The 12,471-nt window shown below is 36.1% G+C and overlaps 1 protein-coding gene across 1 annotated transcript; it reads left to right on the forward strand.

The window, feature by feature from the left end:
• The first annotated feature begins 10,215 nt into the window (after positions 1–10,215).
• Positions 10,216–11,398, forward strand: LOC125875971 (probable carboxylesterase 120). The gene has a single exon (XM_049557054.1). The coding sequence runs from the start codon at positions 10,318–10,320 to the stop codon at positions 11,314–11,316; it is 999 nt and encodes a 332-aa protein (XP_049413011.1). The 5' UTR covers positions 10,216–10,317; the 3' UTR covers positions 11,317–11,398.
• The last annotated feature ends 1,073 nt before the right edge of the window (positions 11,399–12,471 follow it).

The raw sequence follows: 12,471 nt of genomic DNA on the forward strand, positions 1-12,471 counted from the left end.
AGAGGATAGGAAGTGATCATAGACTGTTGTTCTAAAAAAAACCCATAAATTGCCTAGAAGGATTCAACCAAATGAAATAACTGTTCCCTTTGATCCAACTTTGAGCCTAAAAATAAATCATTTCTTTCTAAAACCCCAAACTCACCTTCCCATAATCTACTATGTTGGCCCCGGTCCCTCCTTGGACATGTACACTTTGACTTAGGCCAAAAGCCTAAGTTGAGGGTGGCTAATGTAAAAAGTAACTTCAATCTTGGCTCTGACTTGACATCGGGTATTGTGAACCTCAACTAACGGAACATCCATAAGTTTGAGGGTGGCTATGAAAGAGGAAACTGAAAGAAAAATGGGGATGAAAAGAGTGAAAAATGAAAAAATAAAATAAAATAAAATAAATAAATAAATTTGGGGGAAACGTAAGGAAAGGATGTGAATTATTCAAAGAGAAAGGAGAAATTAAATAAAAAGGAATTGAGCTACTAAGTTTAAAGTCACTTCCGTGGTTGAAGAAAATCAAGGGAAAGCGGTAAAGCAATAATATGACAAAAGTAGGGCAAAAAGAGGTTAAAAGCCTAGTGTAATGACAAGGAGGGCAGAAAGTCACTAAACAGCACCCAAATGTACCACACCTGACCCTGAGCCTACGTTACAAGCCAATAAAGTCCTATAGTGATCCTGGAGTCTAGTTTGAAGAGTCTGAGCAGTGAAAATAAGGGCAAGCTTATGGCAGTAAGCACGAACTGTATTTGAAATTACTTCTGAGCGTGAGTGTTGAATAAATCCTTGTACCATGAATGAAATCAAATTTTTGCTAAAAGAGGATTTCGTTTGAAGTAAGGGCACTAGTTCCATTGTTGGAAAGTTGGTATCTGGGTGACAGTGAGAAGGTGTCTGTTGTGTGTCAGTTGGTTGGTCTGTGTCATGATGGGATCCACATGAGTTGGCTTATCGAGTCTAAGAACACGAATGTGCACCCGAACAATGAGGAGGTAGAGAGCCATGTGATTGCTTGAGTAGAAATGCTTGCTTCTATACAAGTGTCGTTTAGAGTTCTAGTGCGTCGCTTGAGGACAAACAACGAATTTAAGTTGAGGGTGTTGATATACCGTGAGTTTACGGTATTTCTAATACATTTCACTTACAAGTTGTGTGTGTCTAGGGCCTTTTTATATTGGTTTTTATGTATTTTATCATGTTTTGCAGGAAAGGTGTTCAGGCGCGGAAGTTTAGAGACAGCTGAAGGAAATGCAGAAAAAGGCATCCACGGAGGTCATCTACGGACCGTAGGTCCATTCACGGTCCGTAGGTGATGACCGTAGATCAGCAGGAATGTGTTGAGGACAAATCAGGGAAATCTGACCAAGTGTGGAACCACGGTGCCCATTGACGGTCCGTAGATTGATCTACGGACCGTACTGTTGATCCGTAGAGTGAGACTGCGAGGGTTCCAGTACCTGATTTTTGAAGATGCTAAGTATGGAGCTACGGAAGGGATTGACGGACCGTAGGTCGATCTACGGTCCGTGCTGCTGGTCCGTCGTTTGCTTCAGAGAAGCTGATTGTTGGATGCTGAAATATTTTCTAAGTCCCGAGTGACGGAAGGGACTTACGGACCGTAGATCAATCGACGGTCCGTAAGTCAGTCTCGTGGATCGAAGACGCGTACCTGAACAAAACTTTCCTTAATTTGTTTCCTTTTTTATTTAGGATTTGTTTTCTATAAATAGGACATGTAAACCTCGTTTTTGGGGGTTAGACACTATTATTCTATTTTTGCTTTGTAACTTTGGAGATTAATTTGCAACCCTAGCAATTATTGATTTCCCAAGTTCGTTTTGAAGATTTTGGCTTTGCAATTCAAGTTAATTTTCTGGGTTTATTATTCTCTTTACGTAAGTTCATGATTTCTCCATCTACAATTATGAATTGTGTTCTTGCTAATATGAGTAACTAAATCCACAACTAGGGTTGTGGGAACCATGATCGATTAACAAAGTATGAATAGTAAATAAGCAATTCTTGACTAGTATTTTGCATGCATTGATAATTCTTTCGTTTAGAAGTCTTTTTAACGGTGGCCAACGTTAGAACTCGCCTTGTTACTACTTGCCGGACCAAGGAGGTAATTAACAAGAAAAGAATTATCAACATAGATTTAGTGTGATACTATCTAATAGGCTAGTGTCGATTGGTGCGAAGTAATAACTAAGCCAAACATCGATTATGATGTCTAATATGAGGTAAAGGTAAGGGTTAGTAAATTATACACACGTAGCCGGACCAAGGTGCGGGGTGAAATTCTCTAGATACCGGACCAAGGATTTAAAGATACCTAACTTATCACTTTGCATGTAATACACTAGAAAAGGATTGTTATTACTAGGATTACTGCGTTATGAGATTATGGGAAACACGCGTACCCTAGTTATTTCTCTTATCTTGATAACAACCAAAGTTGAATTTAATTATTGATTACAATATTAAGTCTTACTATTTGTTTCACACAAGCACAACCCCCCTTTTTATTACCTGTTTCTGGAAATAATTTGACTAATTGAATATAATTGTTGGTTAAAAGTAAAGTCTAAACCATTTTCCTCGTGGGATTGATCCCAACCTATAAGTTGGGTTCTTTACTTGATAACGATCGCTTATGCTTCTGAAAGGAGGTGTAATTTGAGCGTATCAGTGACAAATTCCACGGAAAAACCTTTCGATTTCGGGGCTGGAACTTATGGAACCTTGCTGCATTCTTGAACTAGGGTTCTTGACCTCTTTTCTCCTCTTAGCGTTCTAATTCTTCTAAGTTTGATTAATGATTTGACTTAGATAAGTTCTAGTTATGTTTCTAGGTTTAAACTAATTAAAACCTCATGATTTAGGGTCTAAACGACGTATCTTAGGGGTTAAACGAAATAGGAAAAGACCAAAGGACCCCTGAATTAACTGCTGTCGGAGTGACCTACGGGCCGTAGGTCAATCTACGGTCCGTAGATTGCGTTCGTAAGTCAAGCCTGCTCGACAGGCCTTCACTAAAACGAGCATAACGTTTTACTCGGATGTCGAAATTTAGCAAACTCGGTGGCGTTGGAAAGATAATTCAATTATATATGTAACCATAGGTCATGGGACACACAATTCATTTTGTGCTAAGAGTTATGACCATCTGAAGTTGACCCATCAGAATTTTCAGCTAACTGGCTGCTAACCTTCGATCTACGGTCAGACCTATGGACCGTGGATCGAACGACAGTCCATGCTGGTCAACCGTTGTTCGTGTCAGAGGCTGGGTAGAGGAGGTCTTGATCCACGGACACAGACCACGGACCGTGGGTCTGTCCGTGGGTCGAGACTTAGCCAATTTTCTGAGCTGGTTTGGGAGGGGTTGCAGTGGTGAACCACGGACCACCAGCACGGGCCGTGGTCTGACCTACGGTCCGTGGATGGTGACCGTAAGTTGCACCTGCAACTTCTCAAAATCTGCATTTTTGGTCTGTTTCGGATACGGGGTGTTACAAAATTGATATTTTGAAACTTTACAGTCTGAGTAAAAGTTCAAGTAAATGATCTAGATCGAGTTTGAAATTAAAGAACATAGTACTCGCATAAAAAATAGGAGAAAAATATCGGCGTGTCTGAATTGAAAATTATTGAATGAGTTGTTGTGAGGAGCAAATTAACGAGCTTAGAGGGGAAAATAATTATTATACATAATTGAAAAAGGAAATTTGTAGCAGAGCAGTAAGAATTGAATCTACTAGAATTATTGTTATGTGCGACGTGACAGGTTGAGGGGGCTACGGAGTGTCAGGTTAAATCGATTTTGATTTCTTTTATACCAAGTTATTTTAAATTCAATTATTTTATTTTACACTTTTCTATACCTATAAATAGTTCATAAATGAGTTTTAAAAGACAATTTTTTAACCTAAGAAGGAATTTACCCTAATAAAAGAGCGAGGAGCTGTCGTGAAATAAAGTAAAAGATTCTACAACGAGTTTTTCTCTTTTCTCTTTCTATTTTTTCATTATTAGGTATGAAATTTTGTATTGTGTTTTCATATACTTTTATGAGTAGCTAATTTTCTATCTAGAGTTCTAGTGGAATCTTTTGTCGGATAAATTTGTGTTACGTTTTTATATATTAAGCCGTTGGATTTTTTGGTTTGTTTGCTCAACTATGTGTCTATTCCCGTTGATTGAATGGATAATTGTCTATTTATTTTATGTCACTTAAGAAAGAACGTGTATTTAGGTCGTTGTTGAACAACGCCACTCCTATGTATATGAGAGATAAATACTGTGAGTTTAAAAGAGGTCTTAAAGATAACGAAGCTTTGAAGTGATCATAATAAGTGATGATTATTTGCTAGCTAGAGTAATTCAATAGAATATGTCTAGTAAATTATTGTGAGTAAAATCTGAAGAGAGATCTCTAAAATTATTTCAATGAATAAAGTATCAACAATCAATTGGTTTCTCAATCGATCTGATTTACTTTTACTTTTCATTAAGTTTATCAAATAGAACTTAAATGCAATTCTACAACTCTTTTAAAATGAAAAGCGGAAGTTCTCCCCAAAGAAATCAAAAAATAGAAGAAAAAATCTCCTCTTTTTTTCGTGTCTCACTACTATTGTTGTCGTGTCGTTGTCAAAGGCGGTGACAACTAAAAGCCTAAAATGATTTCTATCTCGACTAAACTCTCTTCTCTTCTTCTTTTTTTTGGCTCCGTCTATTTATTTTATATTAAATTAAATAAATTCTTATTAGAGCTAAATATTATTTATTTTGATTTAAAAAAATTGGTGTATCTATTCATTAACAAAAGTCAATTACTAATATTCATGAGTAGTTTGATTTCAAAATTTCTAGAACATCCATTCATTAAGAAAAAGTCAAATATAAATAATGTGTAATCTGATTTTAAATTTTTTGGTGTATTCATTTTTTTTTAAAAAAAAACTATTAATAAATACTGAACATTCTTCATAAAATTTCCGACTCTATCACTATAACTGTTAGGAAAAGCTATAATTGTATAGTAATCAGAAAATATATTTTTTCTTAGAATATGACTGATTCACAGAATATACATAACCATATATACTCTTTCCTAGAATAGAACTCTAACCCTACAATTGTATAGCTATAAATATGTGTTTTCTACTGTATCATAGATGTATAGAGAAAACTATTTTTCAGAATATCTTTTGTCTCTCTAGCATGGTATCAAGAGCCATCATTTAAAAAAAAATTCGTGCTCTTTGCTTTCTTTACACAGGTACTTTGTTACCTTCCTGCGTTCCTCTTGTCTCTTTGTATCTGTCCCTTTTTTTTTCTCTTTCTCTATTGTATTTCGTCTCCTCAATGAATTCACAATCATCCTCGCACGATTTTCTCTCCACAAAATTGGATGGTTCCAATTTTTCTCTATGGGAATTCCACTTTGAAATTTTTGTTCAAGGAAAGGGCCTTTTTGGGTTGCTAGATGGTTCTACTGGTCTGCCAACAGATGAAAAAGAGTTGGATCGATGGAATTTAAATAATGCGAAGGTAATCGATTGAATGCTGAATTCGGTACATGCTGACATCGCTATGACAATTAGACCATTTAGTTCAGCTTCAGAGATGTGGCTCCACCTGCGTAACGTCTCCCAACAAAGCAATCTAGCACGAGAGTTTGAAGTGGAATGCAACATTGTTGAATATACACGGGGGGACAAGAATGTTCGTTCCTTTAATATTGGCTTGTAGCTGCTCTGGTCAGAACATAATCAAATTTTTAGGAAAAATATGTCTACGGCAGGGCTCAAGGAAGTGTTGGGAGAACGAAAAAGGACAAGGATGGTACAGTTCTTGATGAAACTCTGTCCTGAATTCGAGTCGATTCATGGCAGTTTGTTGAACAGAGAAGTCACACCTGTTATTACCCGTTGTTGCATTACTTGCACAAAAATCAACTATCGGTACATCATCAGAAAATACTAAGAGAAGTGTCTAGTGCTATGAATGCAATGAATTTGGTCAAATAGCAGCCAATTGTCCTAAGAAGAAAAAAAATTGTGCTTACTGTAAAATTACTGGCCATCATATTTTGGATTGTCGTCGTCGTCCAAATTGTTCACGGCCTGCTCACCAAGCATACTAGATGGATGTCACTAAATCGGTTGGTTCCTTCCCTTCTGGACATGATCTTGAAAGGCTGATTCGAGATTCTATAGCAACTGCCCTTCCCAGAGCCATCTCAAGTGAACTCTCGGCATCCTCAGGTACAAGTAATTCTATTAAATCTACTTGGCATCTAGATTCGGGTGTTTCTAATCATATGAACGGAGATCTGTCCCAATTTTCTTCTTTGTATGATGATGTTTCTAAACATGTTATTCATACGGCAAACGGGCATACATTGCCCACTTCGGGTATTGGTTTTATTGAAAATTTGTCTAACATTTTTTATGTACCTAATTTGAACGCTAATTTGGTTTCGGTAAGTCAGCTAGTTGATCAGAATTGTGTTGTAAAATTCTCACCTAATAATTGTGTTGTTCAGAATCTGAAAATCGGGATGACCGTGGCCAAGGGGCGTAGAGTTGGAAGAATGTTTCTTCTAGAGTCGGTTCATCATCATTTGCATCATTATTTTCTTTCAGTTTCTGCCGCGGATGTTACTCGCTCAAATAAGTTTCTCACTCTTTGGCATAATAGGATGGGTCATCCTCATTCCTCTCGACTTCAACACATGCTCGAATCATGCCTTCCATCAACACATGGCATTTATTCCAGTCTCCCTTTGACATGTTCTAATTGTTCCGGTTCGAAAAGTCACAAGTTCCCTTTTCCATCCAGTTCATCTTCTTATGACGATCTGTTTGATTTGGTGCATAGTGATGTTTGGGGTCCTTTTCCTACTTTGTCAAGGATGGGATATAAGTACTTTGTGTTATTTATTGATCATGTATCTAGATACACTTGGGTGTTTCTTATTCTAAATAAATCTGAGGTTTCGACTTTTATTATGAATTTTGTTGAGTATGTGTATACACAGTTTCATAAAACTATAAAAATATTTCGTTATGATTCTGGAGGAGAGTACACTAAGACTAATCTTATTGAGTTTTTCAAAAACAGAAGAATTATTTCTCAACACACTTGTTCTCATACTCCGGAACAAAATGGACTCGTAGAAAGGAAGATTAGGCATGTTTTGGAAACTACATTGCCTTTGTTGGGCACATCTAATATGCCTAAGAGTTTCTGGCCTGAAGAAGTACATACTTTTGTATATTTGATTAATAGACAAACTTCCACAGTCATTGTGAATGAGACACTGTACTTCAAATTATTTCATAAGAAGCCTGATTATTTTCACTTGCGAGTTTTTGGTTGTGTTTGCTTTGTCCATCTTCCAGCACATGAACGACAAAAGCTTTCAGCTAAGCCAACACAATGTATTTTTGTGGGCTACAATGACACACAAAAGGGATATCTATGTTATGATGCATCTCGTCACCAGCTCCGTGTATCTAGACATGTTATTTTTTTAGGGTCAATTTTCTTACAAACACAATTCTAAACATGCTTCATAATCTATTTCCTTTTTGTACAAGTTTGATGATGATGTGGTAGCTACTGATCCTCCGGAGCAGCCCATAAACTATGATTATGATGATCTCCAACCGTCCTATTCTTTTGTTATTGACTCTACATATGAATCCTCATCTTCCAAAGAGCAATCGTCTCATCCAGTTACTCCCCCACGCCGATCTAGTCGGATAGATCGTCATGCTCCTAAACGGCTCAATTTCTCTCCAGGGAAATTTGGTAAGTCTTATGCCATGCATACCATACTACATTCTGTTGATGTACCTATATCTTACTCTCAGGCTTCTACACAAACTTGTTGAAAAGAGGCAATTCCAGAAGAGCTTCGTGCATTGAATGAAAATTCTACTTGGGAATTTGTTGATAAACCAATAGATGGAGTTCTCATTGGAAGTAAGTGGGTGTATTCCATTAAACTTAAGGCAGATGGTACAATTGATCGCTACAAAGCACGATTAGTTGCTCAAGGGTATAAACAGGAGTATGAGGTGGATTATGAGGAGACTTTTACACCAGTTGCTAAGATGACAACGGTACATACATTATTGGTTGTGGCTTCAATAAAAGGCTGGACCTTACATCAGATGGATGTGAAAAATGCATTTCTCCATGGCGATCTGGAAGAATTGGTGTTTATGAAACCACTACCTGGGTGTGTTCTAGAAAGACCAAATGCAGTTTGTCGTCTTCAAAAATCTCTTTATGTCTTAAAATAGGCTCCCTAAGCTTGGTTTGACAAATTTCGATCCATGATTCAAACTGCGGACTTCTCTCAGAGTTCTTCAGATCATTCTTTGTTTCTTCGCACTTATCCGGTAGGTATCACAATACTTTTTATCTATGTTGATGATATCATTATCACAAGAAATGATCTAGTGAATATGACTAAGTTGAAAGAATTCTTGTATACCTCATTTAAGATGAAGGACTTGAGACGATTGACATACTTTCTTGGGAGGTTCTATACTTGCCTACTGGGATCATGCTTACACAACAAAAGTATGCTCGTGATCTTGTTGCAAGGGCTGGTTTTACCGATGACAAGGTTGTTTACACCCCAGTGGAGATTAATACAAAGTACAAAGAGGTTGATGGAGAACGATTCAATGGTCCAACATTGTATCGGCAGTTGGTGGGATCATTAGTTTATCTCACTATGACAAGGCCAGACATCTCATATGTAGTACAAGTTCTAAGTCAATTTGTGGTTAATCCTTACCGTATACATCACACTGCATTACTTCGTTTCATTCGATATGTTCGTGGTTCTATGAGTCAAGGTGTTCTTTTCCGTTCTGATTATTCTATACATCTTAAAGGATATACTGATGCAGATTGGGCCGATTGTCCTAATTCTCGTCACTCTATTACTGGTCGGTGCATGTTTCTTGGCACATCCTTGATATCTTGGAAATGTAAGAAACAATCCCGTACATCTCAATCATTTACAGAGGCTGAGTATCGTGCTATGTCGGCAGCAAGTTCGAAAATTGTTTGGCTACGACGGCTATTACCTGAGCTCAGTGTCACTATTACATCTCCTACAGTGCTACATGTTGATAACACTAGTGCAATTAAAATAGCCACAAACCCGGTGCAACACGAAAACACAAAGCATATCGTCTCATCACTCTACAACACATTTCTTCTCATGATCAACTTGCTGATTTGTTTACAAAGGCGATGACACGAGCACAACATCAATATCTTATCTCCAAATTGCTACTTTGTGACTACCGATATCAATTTGAGGGGGATGTTAGGAAAAACTATAATTGTATAGTAATGAGAAAATATATTCTTTCTCAGAATATGACTGATTTACAGAATATACATTTATAACCATATACTCCTTCCTAGAATAGAACTCTAACCCTACAATTGTATAGCTATAAATATGTGTTTTCTACTGTATCATTAATGTATAGAGAAAACTATTTTTTAGAATATCTTTTGCCTCTCTAGCAATAATGACATAATCAGTTTGGTTTTCTTTCAAGTAAATTCGAGAAGGGAGGAAAATAAGGGCAATATTGTGTACCAAATGTCCATATCATGAGAATATTTTCTTTCATGGATGAAATGCTGATGCAGTCGATTATGTCATGAATTTGTAAGTTTCAAGCATGGCAGCCACAATTCTTTTTCATGGTCCACAATACTATTTTGACTCCTTCTTAGTAATAGCTGTCATCTTAGAAGTTGCTTGCACGAATATAGATACTTTTAATACTCCCTATGGTCCATATATTAAGTGAATGATTAGATATGATACGTCAGAAAATTATAAATATTCACCACAAAAATTAAAAGGTATTTTTATTATTTTCTTCGTTCCACTTTATATGACCTAGTTTGATTTGGCAAAAGTTTTAAGAAATAACGAAAGATTTTTGAAACAAGAATAAATATGAAGAAAGGTTTCAACAATTCTCTTAAACTTTAAAAAGTTCACTTATTTTGAACTATGAAAAAGTGTCAACACCTAGTTAAAAAATTCGAATTATGAAAAAAGTCTAAAAGGATTGGAAATATTTAATTAAATTGGTCAAGCTGTCATCTTTGAAATTGATAGGCACTTTGGACTTAAATATATCTTCTTAACGAAAACCAAAGTGTTGACTTGCCAACCATATATACGCTTCTCTTTATTTCAAGAATTGCTCATAACATTCACAATCTTCATCTCTAAACACTACTACTATTACAACCATGTCTGATCAAAACAGTGAAACTATGCCAATTGATCCTAATGTTGATCCCTATGGCTGTTTAGGCATGGTTCGTAATTCTGATGGTTCCATCACACGTCTACAGGAACCTCTTGTCCCGGTAGACACATCCAATGATCTTTCCCATCTAGTCTTCACCAAAGATATTTCCATTAACTCATCAAAGAACACATGGGCACGTATTATCCTCCCTCGTGAACTTCTCCATTCCACCACCAATACTCCTAAACTTCCTCTCGTGATCTATTTTCACGGGGGAGGATTCATAGTGGCAACTGTAGATACCCCCATCTTCCAAGGGCTGTACGCGTCCATTGCTAGTGAAATTCCAGCAGTTGTTGTGTCAATTGAGTATCGTCAAGCCCCCGAGCATCGACTTCCAGCAGCATACGACGATTGCATGGAGGCATTACATTGGATCAAGACCAAACCCGACGAGTTGTTATCCAACCATGCTGATTTCTCCAAATGCTTTCTAATGGGCACGAGTGCCGGAGGCAACGTGGTGTATCACGTGGGCCTACGCGCCGCGGAGAGTTGGGACAACCTCAAGCCTTTGGAAATCAAGGGGTTGATATTGAATCAACCTTTCTTTGGTGGGATTGAGAGGACACAATCAGAAGTACGATTGGTTAATGACAACATGTTATCCCCTATTATAAGTGATATCATGTGGGACCTAGGATTGCCTGAAGGTGCTGATCGCGATCATGAGTATTCAAATCCAATGGTGGGGATTGAATCAAACCCGAACCTATTTGATCAAGTAAAATTATTAGGGTGGAAGATGTTGGTGACTGGATGTGATGGCGATCCTTTAATTGACCGCCAAGTTGACTTAGTAAGGGTGTTGAAAGAATTGGGCGTTCAAGTAGAGGGTAGTTTCACTCAAGGAGCATATCACGGATCCGAGGTTGTTGATCCTTTGAAAGCTAAAGAATTTTCCTTGCTTGTAAAGGAACTTATTAGTCACTTATGATAGCCGATAAGGAAATATGTAACTACTATGTAATGATGCATATTAATTATTAATATAATATCTTAATTACCAAAAAATAAAATTCATATCACTTCACTATTATTCTTGAATAATACGATAAAGTTAAAATGTTTGGCTGATTGTGTTGCGATAGTATACGATTTTGTTTGTTTCTACATTTTATTGGATCTAATTAATTTCATACGTAAATAAAGTTAGTTAAGTGAATGGACACATTCGAAGGTGCAAGAAGATGAATTTAAGTTTGAAACACTATAGTGTTTTTGGCCAAACAAAAAAATGGTCAAACATTATAGGAAACATTATCTTTGAAAGCAAGGTTATTTCACTAGAAACCCTCAATATTTATATTATCTATTTTCCCACTTCTTTTTCTGAAATTCAATGTGTTATATGAAAACTGAACATTATTTTAATAAATTATGGCTCAAATTTTTACTGTAGATTGCACATTATTTCCATTATCCTCCAGAATCTAAATTATTTCTAAACTAATTAGTTTTATTTTTTTTTGAATTATTGAAATTCATGTTAAGTATATTAGAAAATTGGAAAATTAAGTGTCCATTTAGTAACACTGTTGGTAGAATAGATTCCAACAAATGTGAATTTTATAATAATAGTAGCTCATAAGGTAAAATTTCAATAGATCAGAATTTTAGGTGTTTAACAATTAAAATGCTAATGTAAGTTGGGGTTAGATGAGTAATAAAAATCTAACATGAATGTTAGGAGGTTCTGAAAGTTGAGGGGATTCTTATGCAAATGTAAGACACAAATAAATAGTTTGCAATTTCCATAGTCCAATAAAAAATTCACATTTAAAATAGTCAAATTGCTAAAAACAACTGTATCTCTTTTAGGGGTCGTTTGGTAGGGAGTATTAGAAAAAATAGTTTATGTATTATGTATGGTATTATTTAATACTATGTTTGGTAGAAATTTTGAGCTTATGTATAACTAATTCATAGATTAGTTATACATCCTACATGGTATAATAGGATGTATAACTATTACCTTTCATTTGGTGGTATTAGTAATACATAGGATTTAATACCATGAGATTAATTTGTGTAAAGATAAAAATATTCCTCATATCCTTTTAATTTTTTTATTTTCTTGATTTTATGTTTT

Source organism: Solanum stenotomum, chromosome 9 (genome assembly GCF_019186545.1).
Source record: "Solanum stenotomum isolate F172 chromosome 9, ASM1918654v1, whole genome shotgun sequence".
Taxonomy (NCBI): Eukaryota; Viridiplantae; Streptophyta; class Magnoliopsida; order Solanales; family Solanaceae; genus Solanum; species Solanum stenotomum.

Bases quoted from the DNA above. Each gene is read 5' to 3' on its own strand.
- LOC125875971 (XM_049557054.1), top strand. From the start codon at position 10,318: ATGTCTGATCAAAACAGTGAAACTATGCCAATTGATCCTAATGTTGAT.